Source organism: Sceloporus occidentalis, unplaced genomic scaffold, assembly GCF_023333645.1.
Source record: "Sceloporus occidentalis isolate IW3139 unplaced genomic scaffold, rSceOcc1.0.p SCAF_1, whole genome shotgun sequence".
NCBI lineage: Eukaryota > Metazoa > Chordata > Lepidosauria > Squamata > Phrynosomatidae > Sceloporus > Sceloporus occidentalis.
Window position 1 is genome coordinate 214,071,908 of NW_028316981.1, and position 20,068 is coordinate 214,091,975.

Consider the following 20,068-nt stretch of genomic DNA (forward strand, 5'->3'; position numbering starts at 1 on the left):
TGGACTAAGCAAAAGGAGCATATGATTCTTTAACCCTTGGCTGGGCTAACCTGCTGTCTAAATCTAGCCTACAATATCTAAACCCAGGTGATAATTGCTGTTGTTCCCTTATTTTGGAGCTGGCATTCCTCTGTAGTGATTAAAATAGGTCTGGCCTACTGGGAAATGCTGCTGAGGCCCATTAGTTTAACTCACAGTATTCCTGGCCTCCAATGAAATCTTGCTGGCTATCTGGTGGCTTTTTCACATTACACAATTTATAGCACTATGGTTCCACTTTAACTGCCATGGCAACACCCTGTGGAGTCTTGGTATTTGTATTTTGTTGAGACACTATTGCTTTCTGAAAGAACTTCTTAATGTCCCCCTCTAGGGGCTAGACAGTAAATAATGGTTGGAAAGGGAATTTGCCTAACGTTTGTAACACCATTTGCTACTAGTCTGGATAGAAACAGGCATACAAGGCTAGAAGAGAAATGAAAGAAAGAGCAGTTATGTGTCAACACATCCCCAATAGCTGAGCACATAATGGACCTTCGTTTCCTGACCTATAGCAGCAGTTTGCATTACTCAGGAGGGAAGCCCTGGTTCTGTTTACAAAGCACCTTGCCCTTTTGACATAGGGAATTGCTCTGATGCAGAAAAGAATCCTTGGGCTGTATGCTGTTTTTCTCCCACTTGCTCATATCTCTTCTTTGGATATCCTGACAAGAGTCCTGCATCCAAACAAGCAAATTATTTGTTGTGCACCCTTAAATTATGCAGGTTAACTGGCACTTTCTCAGCTTATATTTCCAGTACCTGTTGAGTCTTAATTTCCTGCCCTAGACTTAAATTTTCCTAGATTGTCTTTTGCTTTTTTTGCAGCACTGTGCTGTGGCTTCCCTTCACCCTAAGCGGAAACAAGTAACTGAGTTATTGCTTCGGAAAGGAGCCAACGTTAATGAGAAAAACAAAGAGTAAGTCCATCCTTTAAAGTCACAACTTTTGTAGTTATGTGGAACAACCAAACTTCGAAAGCTGCTTACCTGTATCTGAATCTTTCTCATTTTCAATATAGCTTCATGACTCCTTTGCACATTGCTGCTGAACGAGCTCACAATGATGTAATGGAAGTTCTTCATAAGCATGGGGCAAAGGTAAATACTGAACTGTATCTTAAATTATCCCATGTAGCAAAAAAGTGGTCTTGAGTGTTAGTCCCACAGGTATGCTACATTAGGGAGTATTTTCATAGTTAACTTCAGTGAAAAGGGTGGGTGTTCAGCACTTTATCTGTTCTCACACAGCCAGATGTATTTCATAACTTACTGTACAGTGGTACCTTCCCTTATGCGGGGGATCCATTCTGGACCCCCGCGTAAGGGAAATTCTGCGTATGCCCACATCGGCTTGCGACACAGGCACACGTGCCATTACTCTTTCAGTTGCATCATCTGTTAACTGGCAATGTAAGCCTGAGGGCAGGGAAATGTCTACAGTCATTAACAATTTGTAAGCCGCTCTGATAGCCTTTTGGCTGAAGAGCGGGGTATAAATAAATAAATATTACATTATTATTATTATTATTATTATTACTACTACTACTACTACTACTACAAAAGTGCAATTCATATGCCCATTCCAGAAAAGTATTACATAACCTTGTAAGTTCAGATGCCTCTCTTTTCTTAACCAGTTATTTCTTCTGCATACATCTGGGGAAATTGGCCTTCCAAAACTATCCATCTCTAATAAAACATCTTCTACAAAAGCTTATAATTGCACATAGAATCCAAAATTCTCCTGACTTTCTCTTTTCCCCATGCCTTCCAAAACTCTTTACTGACTCTTCCTAACATCTTCCCCAAATTTGTGATTGCCAAGCTTGATGTCTATCAGCATTTTCTTGAACTATCCTACTTTACTTGACTGAGTTTATCTGATTCAGCCTATATGAGAGTACCACTTTATTGCTTTCTGCTCCACACAGCTTCACAAGCCTAAGTGGAATAGTCACTTTTACATCCCAGTGCTAGGTGCCCTCTTAAGGAAATTTGCCTGTAAATTTTTGTTACACTCATGCACGGAAGAAGGAGAGTTAATGATGCTTGACCTTCATATGATCCACAAATTATAGTGTGCAAAAGGCTTGGCAGAGGAGTTGATGATAGCCTTTCACTGATTCTTCCTCTCTTGTTAAGGTTTCCCCATGTACAGTTCATAGATATATCTATGTTATGACTGGAATATCACTATGCAAAGGGAACTTGTAGAACCTTTTGAGACCAAAGCTGTGTCCACACTTCAGAAATAATCCAGGTTGACACCACTTTAACTACCACATCTCAGTGTTGTGGAATTCTGGGAACTGTAGATTGTTGTAGCAACAGAGCTCTCCAACAAAGAAGACTAAATGTCTCACAAAACTACAATTCCCCAAATTCCATAACATTGAGCCATGGCAATTCAAGTGTTGTCAAACTGGAATATTTCTGCAATGCGAACACTGCCCAACTATGCAAAAGAAGTTATAGATAAGCTTTCATAGACTTTTTCTACTGAGAAAGTAGACCAAGTCTGTGATAGTTTATGCTACAACTTTTTTTTTCGCAGTTATTTCCAATAGTGATACCAAATCCCTTTGCATATGTACAGAGTTTTTAAAAAAGATAATATTTTCTCAATCCAAGAGATTCATTTTCTTTTAACTGACATTTGGGAAATGGAAGTAGGGAGGTCTTTTCTCCAGTATAAAAATGGGGACCACCTTCCCAGAAGAGGGGCCTGCCTTATCAATAAGCTGTCTTCCTTCCCTAAAGAACAGAACTCCATAGTAAAGTTCAGGATTCCTGTTTCCATTTGTTAGATTAATTGCATGTGATTTAATTTTTCTGCAGGACTGGGGAGCATTATTCAACTGCAAAACAAATAATTTCTGCAGCTCCATTTTTATCTCAGTAACAATTTCACTTAATTACCTATTTCTTATAGAATAGATGTCCCTTCAAACTAGTATGTTGGGAAAATTATTTCATCCTATCTGAGCCTATGGTATTTATATCGCAACGCAGTAGGGGCAGTAATAAAATCAGTCTGTTGCATTTTCTTTCTTGGTTTCCTTCCCAGAGAGCTTTCAAGGAGAAGTAGGTTTACAGTGTAAAACAATTGCTAATATTCGATATTAGTAAATATATGTTTTTCTGTTCCTCCCCCCAGATGAATGCACTAGACACACTTGGGCAAACAGCTTTGCACAGGGCTGCATTGGGCGGTCACCTGCAGACTTGTCGACTCCTGCTGAATTATGGTTCAGACCCTTCAATAATCTCTTTACAAGGTTTTACCGCAGCACAGATGGGCAATGAAGCAGTACAGCAGATACTGAATGGTGGGTATTCTGCTGGTTGGTATTAAGTGATGAGTAATTATGACTTCCAGGGAATGTTTTTAATTAACATTTTTAATTAAATGTTCATTTGTTTGTCAGCCTCAAGGCAGCTCCCAGAGTAGCAAAAATATTAAAATAATAATAAAGCATTATAAAACAAAGCAGCAGAACAGCATAAGGCAAAAAAAAAAAAGCCTCTCTTTCAGACTAGATGTTAAAAGATGTTCACTTAGTGCCAAAAGGAAATCAGAATCAGTGCCATTATACATTTATCAGGAGAATATTGTTTACATTCAAACAACGTCTAGCTGGCAAAAGCAGTTTCATGATACTCAGGTTCAGAGCTACTTGGGGCTCTAAAAGTTAAAACCAGCATTTTGAATTGTGCCTGGAAATGGAACAAGAGCTTGTGTGACTGCTTTCACACTACTTTTGATATTCCTATCCTCAAGTCAGCAATTAGGTTCAGTAGTTTGAACCAACTCCAGTTTTTAAATAGAGCATGGGTAATCTTTGCTAAGATGTCACCATCCAGGAAGGGGGTGGGGTGGGGGGCTTACAGATGCTAACTGATGCAAAAGAAGCTTCTAAAAACACAAGTATAGTTTATAGCACCTCTAAGGATCTGGTCCTGTAAACGAAAGTACAACTCTTATCTAATATAGAATATATATAGCTATCTGTCTAGGTGAAATAGGTGAGAGAAATATATATTAGGACTGCTGATAATATTTACCAATTTTATTAAAATCAAAAGTAACCCATTGAACAGATTACTAGGAAGAAATGTTCGCTTAGCATTGTGGTATCCTTCTTTCTGATGTGCTGGTGCTTCCTGGCACTAGTTTCCTTCGTCTTAACTCTCCCTATTCTGATTCTCATTTGTCCACACTGGTGTTTAAATCTATAGGCAGGCCTATAGCTAGGGCAGTGTGTGTAAGTGAGACTCGGCATAGTGAGGGAAAAGGACAAATGAAAATAATAGAGAAGAACAGTACTAAAATGGTAGTAATATTTTTTTCTATGAATGTTGAAATTTTCCCAATCTAAAATCATACAGACTTCCAGAACAAGAGATGCAGAGTGAGGCAAGATTATCTGTGACCTTTGATAGTTCACTTACTTGTCTTTCTTTCCACCTAGGATTTACTTCATTAATTCCCTTTTCAATCTTATACTGGTATTTGCCCTAGGACTAAGCAAGTAGTAGGTTAGAGTTAAATTAATATTTGAATGCTTGTTTTGATGTTTTATGTAAATGGGCATTATAGGGACATAGGTCACAAAGGCTAAGAATAGAAAAGGCTGGGATAATTCACAATTCAAAGAAAATGGCCAGCCATCTAAGATGAGGTAGTTAAAAGCAAATGAATTATCTTGCTTCAGGGCATCTGTCTCTGAAAAGTAGTTTGGTAAATATGTCTAATTATCAAAGAAAAATGAAATACAGTTCTCCCTCCGTATTTGCGGGTGTTAGGGGAATGAGACCCCCGCAAATATGAAAAAATCATGAATCACCCCCACTCAGAAGCCAGTTAAAGGGAAGGGTGAGCGGGGGAAGAGGGGCAGGAGCTCCTTTCTCAACCCTCCCATCTCTTTAATTGGCTCCCTGCCCCTTCTCCTCCCCACCTTCTCCTTGGGCAGACCATGGAGAGGATGGGGAAGAGAAGGCAAGAGGTGCCTTGGTCCCTCCGAAACCCTTCTCCCCAATCCTTTCCAAGGGCATCCCAAGGAGAGGATCAGGGAGAAGGCAAGAGGTGCCTTAGCTCCTCCAAGACCCTTTTCCTTCCCGATCCTCTCCTTGGGCATCGTGTCACAAAGGTTTCTACTCGTTCACAAGCAGCAAGAAAACAATTTGGGCAAGAAGTATTCTTTTGCCTTCCACTGCCTATTCCCAGCCTGCAACTTAAAGATCTTGCTCTGTTCCGTGGGTAGCCAGAGTCACTGTTATCAAGATACAATGGGGGCAGGAAGAAAATTAAAGAGAAAACAATGGCCCCGTTCCAGGAATACTTACAGGGCATGAGCTTGGGAGTATTGCCCTTGAGCAGCGTGCTAGCCGCATTGTAATTCCTTGAATGAAGGGTCTGCGATTCTCATTGCAGGGTGGGAATAGGCAGTGGGAGGCAAAATAGGAAAGCCCTATATTAGAGTGAGGAGATAATTGTGGTAGAAATACTTAAAATCATTACCTGAAACCATGGAGTTGCAGCTGTGTCAGCGAGGCTTGTTCTATAAGTTTGGATCCCACCCTTAGTGTCTTTGTTGGCCATCTTGTAAAATAAGGACATTATTGTCCTAATTTACAAAGTTTAAGAATAAAATTAATAAGCCTTATGAAAATGCATTAGAATCTAGAACTAGTATGTTATTTGCTCTAAGGTAAATGACGGACTCTGAAGTTTTAATTTTTCACATCACTTACTTTTATTCATTGAGATCATCATTGTGAAAAATTAATATTGGAACAGTTTTAAAACAGTTTCTGTTTTATCTTTTTAAAAAGTAGTTTAATAACTGGTTTCATAGTGTAAACAGTAATAATGATTCAGTCTACTGGAGGGTAGCCATGCTAACAGGCGCTGGGAAGTAGTTGTTTTATATCCTACAGAACAGATACTTGGCAGAGAAGGAGGAAATGGGACTGAGTCTAGGGGCTCTCCCTGTAACAGACATAAGATGTTCACATTCACCTAGCCCAGGGGTGGGGAATCTACAGCAATAGCAATAGCAAGTACATTTCTATACCACTTATCAGTGCACTTAAGCACTCCCTAAGCGGTTTACAAAGTGTAAGCTAATTGCCCCCAACAAGCTGGGTACTCATTTTAGCGCCCTCAGGAGGATGCAAGCCTGAGTTGAGTTTGAGCCCTTTTCCTGGTATTGAACTCGCAACCTTATGGCTTATGAATAAGTGGCTGTAGTACAGGTATTTAACCACTGCACCACTAGGGCTCTCCAGGTTCTGACAAACTAACATTCCCATCATGCTTCACCACAAACCAAGAAGGAAGTTTTAGCCAGGCTCATGAGGGCTTGGTTGTAATTCTTCGTACCATCACCATAAAGGGAGAAGCTGCAATCAAGCCATCGTGAGCTTGGCTAAAACTTCCTTCAGTTTGGCAGATGGTGAGGCATGGTGGGAATGGTAGTTCGTTAGAACCTGGAGGGCCTAACAAAACCAAACTGTGAACAGCTCTAGTTGGAGAATCAGAAAGCTGGAGGATCAGAATGAGGAATGATGCATATAAGATATACTTCCTGTCAAGTTAGGTCTGGATATAAATTACTACATTGTAATTTCTAGCTATATAAAGATCAGCATCATTGAAGTATTGGCTATTATTTTTCAGGCATTTAGTTAAATTTATTTTCTCTTCAATACAGTAAAAACACCCATTTACATCATCATAAATGAACTAACTCTTTTTGTCCAGATATTTGAAATGTTGGACATGACTGTGCCACTTCCCTAAATTGGATTATGCATGATAGTACTTAAGGATATTTAAGGATAGTATTTACCTTATACATAGACCTCTGACTGGAAGAGTCAGTGTACTATACCTACAGAGGGGCTATACCTAAAGATGGGCTAAAGGTAAAGGTAGTCCCTTGACATGAATGTCTAGTTGTAACCGATTGTAGGTGTGGTGCTCATCTCCATTACTTAAGCCTAAGAGCCAGCATTGCCTGAGGACTACTCTGATGGTCATGTGGCCAGCATTGTTACCTTTCCATTGAAGTGGTACCTATTTATCTACTTGCATTTCCATGCTTTCAGACTGTTAGATTGGCAGAAGTTGAGACTAGTGATAGGAACTCACCCCTCCATACAGCATTCAGGCCTCAAACTGTCAACCTTCCGATCTTCCGATTATTGGAATTAGCGTCTTAATCACTAAGCCACTGCATCACAGATGGGCTATAGACTCACCTACTCTTTCTCCCCTTTAAAAGAGAATTTCTCCCTGCCTGCCTCAACTATAGGTAGCCATTATGTTAACCTCACCTTTAACTATGATTGACAGTAACCAGAGTACCATCACAAGCAGAATTTGAAGGAAAAAAACAAAATTGATTTTTTAAAATTTATATCCTGCTTTTTGTTTCCACAATCAAAGCAGCATACAACCTTTAAAAAATACAATATATTCAATTCCCCCCCCCTTAAAAAAGGATTAAACAATTCCATCCATTAAAATTACAGACGATAAAAATCTAAAAACAATACTACAATAATAAAATAACGGTGGGCATAGTCTTCACTTGTATATGACTGTGGGGGGAGCGTTACATGGCCGGGATCTATTCTGGGAATGCCTGCCTCCACAAATCTGGATAAAAACAGTGTGTTTAGCAATCATAGTTTAGACTTGTTGGGCAGTTCCATTCAAGAGGGAAGAGATTGTAATTAGGCTACAAACCTCAACAAAGAGAAAATGAAAATTAAGGGATTTAACACACACACGTTTCTATTTAGTAACAACATTATCTCCAAATAGAAGATGGGGCTGAGGCTGACAGATACTGACTTGGTTGCGGTCATCCCATGATCTCACAGGAGACATGAAATTTGAACCAGGATTCTCTAGTTTATAGCTGACATTACGATCATGCAGCATTCTGATTTTGAGAGAGAACAATATTTCTTCTTCGTGGCCTCTGCAAATCACACAAATGGGTTTATTCTGCGCCTGCGCAGCAATCCTCGGAAACTTCTAGAATCTCCAGGCAGAAAGTAATGTATCTTTCTGCAACTTTTTGGCGGTAGCCCCGCCCCCCCATATATAAGGCCCCTGGTGGCCCGCTCTTCTTCAGTTCCTTCATTCCGCCGCGCTAAGCAGCTCGAGGAACTTCGCTAGCACTTCGCTTGCTCTTTGTGTATTGGAATCTCTGACTATTTGACCTTCGTACTTTCACTGACCATTCTTTTGGACTTTCCCTTTGGCTTGACGACTTTCTCTGATTTACAGCTTGACTTCGGACTGGTAACGGACTTCTCTTACCATGGCCTCTTTCAAGCAATGCACTAAGTGCGGGGTGAAAATCCCCAAGGCCGACGGCCACGACAAGTGTGTCCTCTGCTTGGGGGAGGCACACATTCTGGGCAGTTGTGCCCACTGCAACGCCATGTCCGCCCAAGCCCTCAAGAACAGGGACCGGACACTCAAGGCCGCCCTCTATGAGAGGGTTCTCAGCCAGCCTGGCGGCTCTGGAGCCTCTGGGGATGCGGATGCCCCCAAAGCCCCCAAGAGGAAAGGGGATAAGCGCTCCGACCGGGACAAGAAGCGGGCTCGCTCGTCCTCGCCGCCTTCTAAGAGCCGCCGTAAGGGGCCCCCAAGCACGGTCTCAGTGCCTCCGCCTGAGTTGAGGCCAGTACCGTCGACATCACCTGTTGCAGAGCCGGTGAAGACCCCGACTCCGTCTGTACTGGCCCCTTCCCGGATGGTGCCGCTTGAATCCAGAGTCCTCCTCACCAGTCACCTCTCTGTACCAGCAGACAGCCTACAGATCGTGACCGTGGACTCTGAATCGGAGGGAGAGCTCCATGACTCTGATGCTCCACTCTCTCCTCAGAGGCTGAGGCCGAGATCTCCTTCACCCTCACCAAGGAGAAGGCCACGCTCTGCCTCACGGGACTGGGCTACGCTGGGGACGGAAGCAGACGAGGCTCTGGCCACAGACCATCGTGCCCCTGCAGGGCATGATCGGGACCTCTTCCAGGCATTCCCGGATCTCGTTCACAACCAGCACACGGGACAGTACCTCATCCCGGTTGACCCGTCCCACCTGCGTCGTAACCTCTGTGCTCATTCACGGGCCCGTCGTCCGGATGTTGACACCTTCGACCGGGACGACTTTGGGGCGTCCGATCTTCTCCTCAGACAGCAGAGCCCATCTGCTTCGAGGTCTGCCTCGGGCTCTCCTCGTTCCATGTCTCCCATCTCGGATGAGGACGCCTCGTTTGCGCCCGAAGGCCCATCTGTCCCGTCGCCCACGGACGATGTCCGGGCCTTTGCCGACAGGGTCATACGGATGGCCGATGCTCTCAAGCTGGAAGTCGCCCATCCGGAGGATGATGCCCTTGACCTGGTGGAAAGGAGGATCCACGGCTCTGCTCCAGCTCCACCACCCCTGGCTTACCTCCCGTCCCTGGAGAAGATTGCCAAGCATTCTTGGGACGCCCCAGCCACCATCCCGTCGACTTCGTGCAGGATCGAGGACCTGTACCAGATTACTCCGTCTGCCCCGTCCTGGCTGTCAAACCATCCCAAGCTGAATTCAGCTATTGTAGAGGGAGCTCAGTCCACCTTCGCTCCCAAAACCTCATCTTCGCCTGTCGACAAGGACAGGAAGAAGCTGGACGGCCTTGCAAAGAAATTCTACGCCTCGGCGGCTCTCGACCTCAAGATCGCAAACTACGCGGCTTGCATGGGGGCCTACGTCCAGTTCCTGGTGGAGAAGATGGACCCCACCATTGCTGACTTGCCTGAGGACAGGAGGCGTATGATGGCGGCTCTCAGGAATGAGATCCACCTGATGGCTGGGCAGCAGATCATCTCCGCCAGACACTCCACGGACTGCGCATCCAAGGTCCTCTCTGGCTCCATAGCTCTCCGCCGCTATGCATGGCTCCGGTCCTCAGACCTCACCCCTCAGGCGAAGGCGGCTATTGAAGACATGCCCTTCGACAACTCAGGCCTCTTCAATAGGGACACGGACGAGAAGCTTAGCTTCAGGTACCGGATGAAGACCGCGGCTAGAAAGCACGGTATGTCTTCCGCACCATCCAAGTCCCCCCACCAGAGGTACCCTGGTCAGCGCCCCTGGCACCCAGGAGGCCAGTACCGCTTCCAGCCCCAGGACCGTCCTTACCACCAGGACAGTAACCCTCAGGGCCGATCCTCCCAGTCGCCTGCTCCCCCACCAGACAGGCGTCAGTCTTCCCAACCCAGATACCAACAGGGGTATAGGAAGAAGGATGGCCGGGGCAAGAAGAGGTTCTGATGTGTTCCTGCGCACCTCGTCACCTCCAACAGGCTGAGCCCTTTCTTCAACACCTGGGCCGCCATCACTATGGACTCTTGGGCACTTAACATCGTCCGCAGGGGTTACGCCCTAGAGTTCTCTGAGCTCCCACCAACTGGAGCTTTTGTGTCAACTGTCCCCTCGGACACCCTTCTTGACGAAGTGCGCACTCTTCTAGACAAAGGCGCCATTGAACCCGTCTCCCCCTCTGAGTTCAAGCGGTGCTTCTTTTCCAGGTACTTCACCGTACCGAAGAAAGACTCGGGCCTTAGACCCATAATGGATCTTCGGGTCCTCAATGACTTTATTGTTTACAAGAAATTCAGGATGGTAACCCTTGCTTCTATTTTACCACTCCTACAGGAAGGCTACTGGTTTGTGACACTAGACTTAAAGGATGCCTACTTTCACATAGCGATCCTGGAGGACCACCGCAGGTTCCTCGCTTTCACTGTCGGGCACCAGGCATACCAGTACAAGGTCCTTCCCTTCGGCCTTTCCACAGCTCCAAGGGTCTTCACCAAGTGCATGGCACCCGTGGTGGCATACCTGCGTCAAAGGGGAATCACAGTCTTCCCATACCTGGACGACTGGCTCTTTGCAGCGTCTTCCAAGGACACTCTGTTCAAACAGCTCGAGTTTGCCCTGTCGCTCCTTCAAGCATTGGGACTACAGGTCAACTTCAACAAGTCCAATCTGACTCCTACCCAGAGCATCGACTTCATAGGAACCACGCTGGACTCTGTGTCAATGAAGGCATACCTTCCAGAGGCAAGGTTTCGGGCCCTCCGCGCATCACTGCAACCTTGCCTGCGTCAAAGGCGTCTGCAAGCCCGTGTGGTACAAGTCGCCATGGGACACCTAGCCTCTACCACCTTCGTCACACCATGGGCCAGGCTAAGGCTCAGGCCCCTGCAATCCTGGTTCCTATCCGTGTTCGACCCCGTCCGAGACACGCCTACCAAACTGCTCACCATCCCAAGGACCGTACAGAAGTCCCTTTGATGGTGGCTCCAGCCCGACAACGTCTACGTGGGAATGTCATTCCTACCCCCGCAGTCGGACCTTTCCCTGACCATGGACGCCTCCCTGCAGGGATGGGGTGCCCACACTCTGGACCTTACAATAAAGGACAAATGGTCACCGGCGGAGGCCACTCTCCACATCAACGTCTTAGAGATGCTTGCCGTGGAAAAGGCACTCAGAGCGTTCCAGACGGTCCTCACAAACAAGGTGGTGCTTCTTCTCACCGACAACACCACGGTCATGTACTACCTCAACAAACAAGGGGGTACAAAATCGAGGACTCTGTTGGCAGTCACTATCCGCATCTGGGAGTGGTGCATACAGCACAAGATCCTGCTGCAGTGCATCCATCTGCCCGGCGACCAGAACGACCTTGCAGACCAACTCAGCAGGTCATCTTCCACTTGCCACGAATGGAGGCTGCATCCAGAAGTGGTGGCCCGACTCTCCAATCGCTGGGGTCCCCCTCTCCTGGACCTGTTCGCCTCCCGGCTGAATACTCACACACCGAGATTCTGCTCACGGTACAGAGAGCCTGGATCGGAAGGGGATGCCTTCCAACTGAAGTGGACTCAAGGCCTCCTGTATGCCTTTCTCCCATTCCTCTGATCACTCGGGTGATCTCGAAGATGTTGTCGGACCACACGGACGCAATCCTGATAACTCCGTGGTGGCCCAGACAGCCGTGGTTCGCTCCTCTCCTACAGCGGGCACAGGAGCATCTCCGACTGGAACACCGGCCCGACCTGCTCTCGCTTCACGACAGGCGAATCCACCATCCCAAGATGCAGTCTCTCCCATTGGTGGCATGGAGGATTCGGTCCTGAGCAAACTTCCATCCGGTGTTCAGGATATCATCAAAGCAGCACAAAGACCATCTACACAGAGGTCCTATGCCTACAAATGGGATAGGTTCCTTGCCTTTCTGCAGACAAAGGGCATTCCACCATCCCGTGTCTCCATCCCTGTGGTCCTGGACTTTCTTATGACACTGACAGAAGCAGGTCTCTCCTTGAGTTCTATCAAGTGCTACCTGTCTGCCATTTCGTCACATTATTTGTTTCAAAACTCTCTCTGTTTGGGGACCCTCTCATAAAGAGGTTCCTTAAAGGATTCAACAACCTGCATCCACCTGTCGCAGACCCTTCACCGCAGTGGAGTTTAGACACCGTCCTGGCACAGCTGGTGTCTAAGCCGTTTGAGCCCTTAGCTACCACGGACCTGAGGCTCCTGACCTGGAAAACAGCCTTCCTGGTAGCTATCACGTCAGCCCGCCGGGCTGGTGAACTGTGTGCCCTGAGGGTGGACCAACCTTTCCTCCGTTTTCATAAGGACAAGGTGGTGCTCCGTACAGACATTACTTTCTTGCCCAAGATGGTGTCTGCTTTCCACATCAACCAGGACATTGTTTTGCCGACTTTGGCTCCTAATCCGACCACGGACTCTGAGCGCCAGATCCATGCCCTGGATGTCCGCAGGGCACTGGCGTTCTATTTGGACAGAACTGCTGCGTCCAGGCGATCGGAGAGACTTTTTGTATGCTACTCCGAAGCCAAGAGAGGGCTGCCGGTCTCACCGCAGAGGTTTTCTAAATGGGTGGCCAACACCATCCGTCTCTGCTACGAACTGGCCAAGAAGCCCTTGCCAGGTCGGGTTAGAGCCCATGCAACTAGGGCGGTAGCCGCATCCTCAGCCTTTTTGACGGGGATTCCCCTTGAGGATGTATGCAAGGCTGCTGTCTGGTCCCAGCCATTGACATTCATAAGACATTACAGGCTGGATGCCAGGGCCAGGCAGGATGCAGCCTTTGGGAGGGCAGTGTTACTTTCTGCCATTCAATAGACCTGTTGCACTGTTAATAAATAACACAGTTGTTTGGTTTACATACTTTATTGGTTAGGTGATTTATTGGTTATTGACACTCCCTCCTCCACTGACTACAGCTCGCTAGTCTAAACCCATTTGTGTGATTCGCAGAGACCACGAAGAAGAAGAACAGGTTGCTCACCTGTAACTGTGTTTCTTCGAGTGGTCATCTGCGAATTCACACAAACCCGCCCATCCATCCCCTCAGTGTCTGCTCATTTGACAACGCTTGTTGCCGCGCTGTTAGCGGCTCATTCGGAACTGAAGAGGAGCGGGCCACCAGGGGCCTTATATATGGGGGGCGGGGCTACCGCCAAAAAGTTGCAGAAAGATACATTACTTTCTGCCTGGAGATTCTAGAAGTTTCCGAGGATTGCTGCGCAGGCGCAGAATAAACCCATTTGTGTGAATTCGCAGATGACCACTCAAAGAAACACAGTTACAGGTGAGCAACCTGTTCTTTTCTACCTTACTTACAAGCAGTGGTGTCCCTGAGATTCATGTCACTTGGTGCGGTGTGTGTGAACTACTTTGCCTTCCCCTCCGCCCATACAAACCACTGCAGCTTCCCCAAAGGCCTTCAGGGTCCAGTCTGGCTGCAGGCATGCAAGACCCTGAAGTCTTTCCCCCCTTCCCCCAGCAGCTAGCGCTACTGAGGGAAGCCATGCTGTGGCCTTTGGAGGGCTCATTTAGGGTCCTGTGCAGCTGCTAGGCGAGCAGGAAAATGCCTTCCATTCCCTCTGGATGCCACCCAGTGCAGGCTGCATTCCCCGCACCACTGCTTACAAACTGTTCCTATATATCCAAAATGCTTATATGTTTCTTGTCTCATGTAGAGAGCACCCCTATACACACATCTGATGTTGATTATAGACTGTTGGAAGCCTCTAAAGCTGGAGACTTAGAAACTGTGAAGGTATGTTGGGACAACTAAATTCTGTTGTGTATTATATATCACTGACATTTCTTGTACTGCGTAGAAAGACCAATATTTTAGTTTGATCAAAATTACCCGTTTGCTATCTATCGTGGTTGCACATTGGATGTATTTTGTTATATAGCTTGATGATAGGCACGTGTGGGTAACTGCTTAGAAGACCATTGATAAACACTTTATTTAATATGATATTGGGGTCAGATGGAACTGGATTAAGCCTGGGGGGGAAGTTAAGTAAAATCTGTCAGTGCTTCTTATTTTTGGTGGAAATATGAAAGTGAATTACAGATTATTCTTTATATTAAACAGCAGAGCTGAGTAAGTTGAAGCATGGGGTCTATAATAATATTCCATAATAATTCTTATGAGATATTTCTTTTTTCTTTCAACTCAGTCTTGTGCAAGTGATTAAAATGGTGCAGAATTGCAACCATTTCCATACCTTAACTTTCCTGCTGTCTGAATTATTTTTGCCATGTTGGTGCATTTTTATTTAATGCATTTATATATCCTTTCAAGCTTCCATAGTAGTTTACAACTGTAAAATATAGAACAAACATTTTTAAAAAACAGTTCTTTCTGGTTCATGGCAAGAGCTTCCTGCCCTGAGCTTCCTCAGGCCACACAAGTGTTAAGTAGGGGAAAATAGAAGTTCATATATGGAAAGCAAGAGTGATTCTATGATGAATGTCTTTCTTCTTTATTTTCTCCTGACAGCAACTTTGCAGTCCCCAGAATGTGAACTGTAGAGATTTGGAGGGGCGTCATTCAACCCCACTGCATTTTGCTGCAGGTTATAACAGAGTATCGGTAGTGGAATATTTGCTTCATCATGGAGCAGATGTGCATGCAAAAGATAAAGGGTATTTATAACTTTCCATTTATTGTTTTGTGTGTGGCTGGAATGGTTTCCTTCTCAAACTCCTTTTCAGGCTCTGTGGCTGCATTCCAGAGATCCTCTGTAAATGCCACATTTCTTACAGTCAACAAAGGAAAACTAGTCTAAATTTAAACATGTTAGCTGCTACCCATTATCGAAAGATGCTATTTTGGAACCATGATTGCTGCCCCAACATTTTATGTGGGAAGTGGGTATGATCAGCATAGTGATGAAACCTGACTCCTCAAATTTGAGACAGCTCTTCCATTTTCTTCTGACAGCTTTAACATAAATATTAAAGAGAAAAGGTGATGGAATAAGTTTTTGCAGTTTCCTGCATGTTGGGAAGCGATCCTTCATAACTGTCAGAAATTGAACCCTTTAAAATGATCCCTGCCAAATTTTGTAAGTAGCAGAAGGCAACTACATTTAAAACAGTGGAGAAGAATATTACTGACTTTTAAGCAAAGTTGGCCCTCTTAGGCTGCAGAACAGTGTGACCCATGAGCAAGCACTACTGGCATTGTATAAATCAATTTTTTAGGCACAACAGGAATATCTGGATCTATACTTCAACCATACATTCCGTCACCTTTTGCTGAAAGGGGAGATGAGAAATAGATCAGTAATTAGAGTTAAGTATTAGACTCACATTACATGACCTTTCTTTCCCTAAAAGGGAAAGTAAGAAACAGATGAGCAATTGGTGTGAATATTAGAATTGCTTTCAAAAGTGGCCCAAAATAAAAGGAACAGGGACCCAACAGCAGCATAGTTTTGCCTTTGTCATAGTGTATTACAGTAGGGGAAGGCAACATACAGCCTATCAGCTGTATGCACTTCACTCCTCACACCCAGATTTTAAAGCCCTTGCTGCCAAATGCCAGTGATGCAGTATTAGCGACCATAAAACCAAAGTGATCATTTTTACTCTCAGTATTAGATGCACAGGGATTTAAAGGAGTATCATGCTCAAAGAAGCCTCATAGAGGTGCAGTTCTCCTTTAAAATAATATGTGCCTCCTCATGTGCCTTGCTTAAGAATGGGATATGTATTATTTTTCTTTATTGAAATGAGCTGTTAATCTACAGTTGCTGCTACACTACCAGATTTCTGCAGAATATGACAGCAATGGAGGGGGTAATCATTCTTGACTGGTGCAAGGGAGGAATTGGCCCCTAGACCCACTGAGGTAACCCATTCCTACATACAAGGAGCAGACGTCAGAACATGGTACAATCTGGGAAGCTGCTAATGTCATTGGTATCTTGGATTCTGCTGAACCCTCTATGTGTAAACCACTATTCTTCATTATGGTGTTCTGCAAATGTTTTGGACTGCAACTTGCATTAGCTTCAGGCAGTCTGACTAGTGGGTCAGGATGATGGGAGTTGAAGTCCAAAGTCATTGAGTTGGGAAAAAAGTAATCTAAAACTGAAGCCATGAACCTGTAACTAGGCTTTCACCTTTCAAATAAAGCTTATAGGATGGCAGAGACAAGGACACATTTTAAAATTATTCTCCACACAGAAAGCTATCTTGTCAGGGTATAGTTTCTCATTGTTGCATGACAAAATACTCATGTCATCATTACCCTGTAAACTGCTTTGCAGGCTGGATTTGGACTTAATAACTCACTCACTGCCTAGACCTGCTCTGGTGTGCAACAATTGGCAGATGCACAGGTGCAGAAAAATTATTATCACAGACATGCAATACATGTGGTAACTGTTTCTTGCATTACCTTGTCTTTAGAGTACTCATTAGGATCTGATACTAATTTAATGCATGTAGTTTCTACAGAGTGTTAGATAGGTCCTTAATGATATCATTTGAAAAGACCGGCTAATTATCTTGAAAGATAACTGCAATTTCTATATTTCTCTGTTTAATTTAGTGGCTTAGTACCCCTGCATAATGCCTGTTCGTATGGTCACTATGAAGTAGCAGAGTTACTGGTGAGACATGGAGCTTCTGTCAATGTTGCAGACCTCTGGAAGTTTACACCACTGCATGAAGCAGCAGCAAAGGGAAAATATGAAATCTGCAAGCTTCTTCTAAAAGTATGTGGTTTATAGATCTAGAGCTAGATAATTTAGAATTTTGTTATGTCTTCAGGCATCTAGCTTTGACTTAAAAGGAGCTGGTGCAGTAGCACCCTGTCCAGCATTTCTGTAGAATTTTCTTGAAGTTAGTACTAACACTGTTGTTAAAAAATACCATATATACTTGACTATAAGTAAAAAAAATATCCCAAAAATTAACCCTAAAATCCTGGGTCAACTTATATACAACTCAATACAGTAATACTGCTTAGAAAGGTCCTGAAAGAAGCACCATTCCTGTGTGCCTCGGCAGTGATTTCTGAAAGAGCTGCCCAGGCAAGAGTGTGCGTGTGTGTGCATGTAAAAGAGGTGATTCCCTTCCTAATCATATGTTAAAACCTTCTTTCCCCATCAAACACCCCATTTAACTCCATTTCCTTCCCTTCACAATCCCATGTTAAAACCTCCTCCAACACTGGGAAGTGGTGTTAGATGGTCAGGAGAGGTCCAGAGAAGAAGGAGGGATGGAAGTGATATTTCCCCTTTAGATCCTTTATTACATGCCCCTAAGTTTTACCCTTGGCTAATCCACGGGTCATATCAAAATCCATGATTTTGGCCCTAAAACCTTCCGTTGATTTATACATGAGGTTGACTTGTACACAAGTACAGTTGACCCTTGACATCCACAGGGGTTAGGGGCACAAGACCCCCCCCCCCCGATGAAAGTTCTGATTCGTGAATAAAGTGGGGATGAGAGCAGTGCGCGCCCCCATCTCCCTTCCGAAGCCTCAAACAGCTCTAGCAAGCTTTCTGAGGCGCTGGAGGGGCAGGGGAGCTCTCTGAAGCTTTGGAATGGCAGGAAGGAGGGTGCATTTGCTTTCCCCAAACCCTTTCCCAAGGCAGAGAGCTGTCTGGGGAAAGAGGCAGCTCTCCGTCCTGGAAAGGGGTGGGATTGGTGTGCACACCCTTCCCAGCTTCTTCCTCCTGGGAGAAAAGCCCTGGAGGGATGAGGAGGAGGAGTGCATGTGCAGCGGCCTTGATCTCGTGAATATTCGAAACCGTGAGTGTCAATACTGCAAATGTTGAGGGACAACTGTATATACAGTAGTGCTTGTAATGATTAATAAATGCATTTAGTTGCTTGAAATTAATCAGAAATAAATCTGTTTGGCATTGAAGAGATGAGATAATTAATTTCTAAAGCTGACTAATCTCCAACTGTTCTATACTTTAGTTGTATGATAAACATCTTATGATTATTGCCTCATGTGTAACTCCAGTAGCCACCATTGTGAAGACAAGCAGAGGCACATGCTAGTTTCTTTTGTTCAGGCTCCTGGCTTAAAGTAGTGTTTTTCTATTATTACATGGAACTAAGAATTTGATCGGAATTTGATGCCGGAGTCTACAGAAGTAAAACATTATGTCTTGGGGAAACTTCCTCATTACAATCCTGGCATTTTGGATTCAGATTACAATGTGAAAGTTCTGAATATGTCCACTTGTAACAAAGCTTTGAAGTGCTAAAATAAATGAGAGCTGGAACAGACCGGCTCTATAAGCAACCATCCGAGCGGCTTGGGAGCATGGTGCTCATACGCCGCATGCTCCCACGCCACCCTGAAGCCGCCTTGATGTTGGGTGGCCGCCCAAATGTGGGCGGCTTCAAGATGGTGCGACATTTAGATGCCACACCCGCTGCAGTGTCCGGAAGCCACCTTTGGGCCACGGCCCCAATCCATCTTCAGAAGGGACAGCTTCAAGCCACCCCTTTAGCCCGTCTATTTCGCCCCTGAGTTAGGAAAGTGAAAGGTGAAAGTAACTGATTACTTGTCTTCCATCTATGATGTTAGAGCACAGGAACATAGGATATGCAAAAATCTCAATGGAAAATCTCTGAGTCCAGTACAGGTTCTTTGCAAATATGCAGAGAGGTTTACTGGATTCTTTGTCTTGATTTTTTCTCTGGATTCTTCGTTTGTCATAGGAGAATAAACAATTCCTAACCTAACAGTGTTTAATCTGACCAACATTTTGATTCCTAAACTCTTACCATCCAGATAACTCTGGGAAGCTCATAAATAGAATGTATGTGGACATAGTCCTTCCCTCTTCCCTTCACTAGTATTGACAGGGACAATGTTAGTCCACCTGTGCCATTCATTTGATGTTCATGGTTTGCTAATTGTGTGAATTAGAGGTAATTTTTTCTGGTACCTCCCAACAAGCACATTTTGGAACTAATTTTGTGAACCTTATCTCTTCAGAAGCTAGTTTTGCAGAAGAAATTGTCATAATAGGATAGAGATTGTCTGCTCTATCAAATTATCTACACAGTTCCTTCTGATGTGAAGGTGTGGCACTATCCATTTAACATCTGGATTCTTCAGTATGCTGAGATTTATTAGTTTTTCTGAAAATCAAAACATCTGTATTTCCATTTGTAGCTGGCAGCAAGTAATTTCTTACTAAGGCTTTTCACTTGCTGCCATGGTATCAGAATTCCTGTTCTGGAAAGCATCTGTAGCCATCAGTTAATTTGGTGTTTTTTTAAAGGACACTTTTGATATGGACAATTTAAAAAATTGTATTTACTACTGGATCTGTTGAGGGAAATCAGAATTGGGTTTTTTTTAAGAGAACAATCAAAGAAACAACTTTCTTTCTTTCTTTCTTTCTTTCTTTCTTTCTTTCTTTCTTCTTTTCTCTGAATTTTTGTATACAGTGCTACCTCGGGTTACGAATTTAATTCGTTCCACGGCGCCATTCGTAACCCGATACATTTCGCAACCCGAAAAGGCGCTGGAAAGCCGCTAGCCGCGCTTCACATTTGAATTTCGCGCCGAAATGAATTTCGTAACCCGAAAAATCTTTCGTAACCCGGAACAGTTTTTTCCAATGTAACTTT

At 44.6% G+C, this 20,068-nt stretch overlaps 1 protein-coding gene across 1 annotated transcript in view; it reads left to right on the forward strand.

Moving 5' to 3' along the window:
• LOC149323362 (poly [ADP-ribose] polymerase tankyrase-1) overlaps positions 1-20,068 on the forward strand; it is a 103,978-nt gene that overhangs the window by 60,143 nt on the left and 23,767 nt on the right. Inside the window, exons 10-15 of the mRNA XM_089488838.1 lie at positions 868-959; positions 1,061-1,139; positions 3,199-3,370; positions 14,131-14,210; positions 14,949-15,094; positions 17,010-17,175. Of these exons, the coding sequence (XP_089344964.1) occupies positions 868-959; positions 1,061-1,139; positions 3,199-3,370; positions 14,131-14,210; positions 14,949-15,094; positions 17,010-17,175 (735 nt within the window). The remainder of the gene's footprint in view (positions 1-867; positions 960-1,060; positions 1,140-3,198; positions 3,371-14,130; positions 14,211-14,948; positions 15,095-17,009; positions 17,176-20,068) is intronic.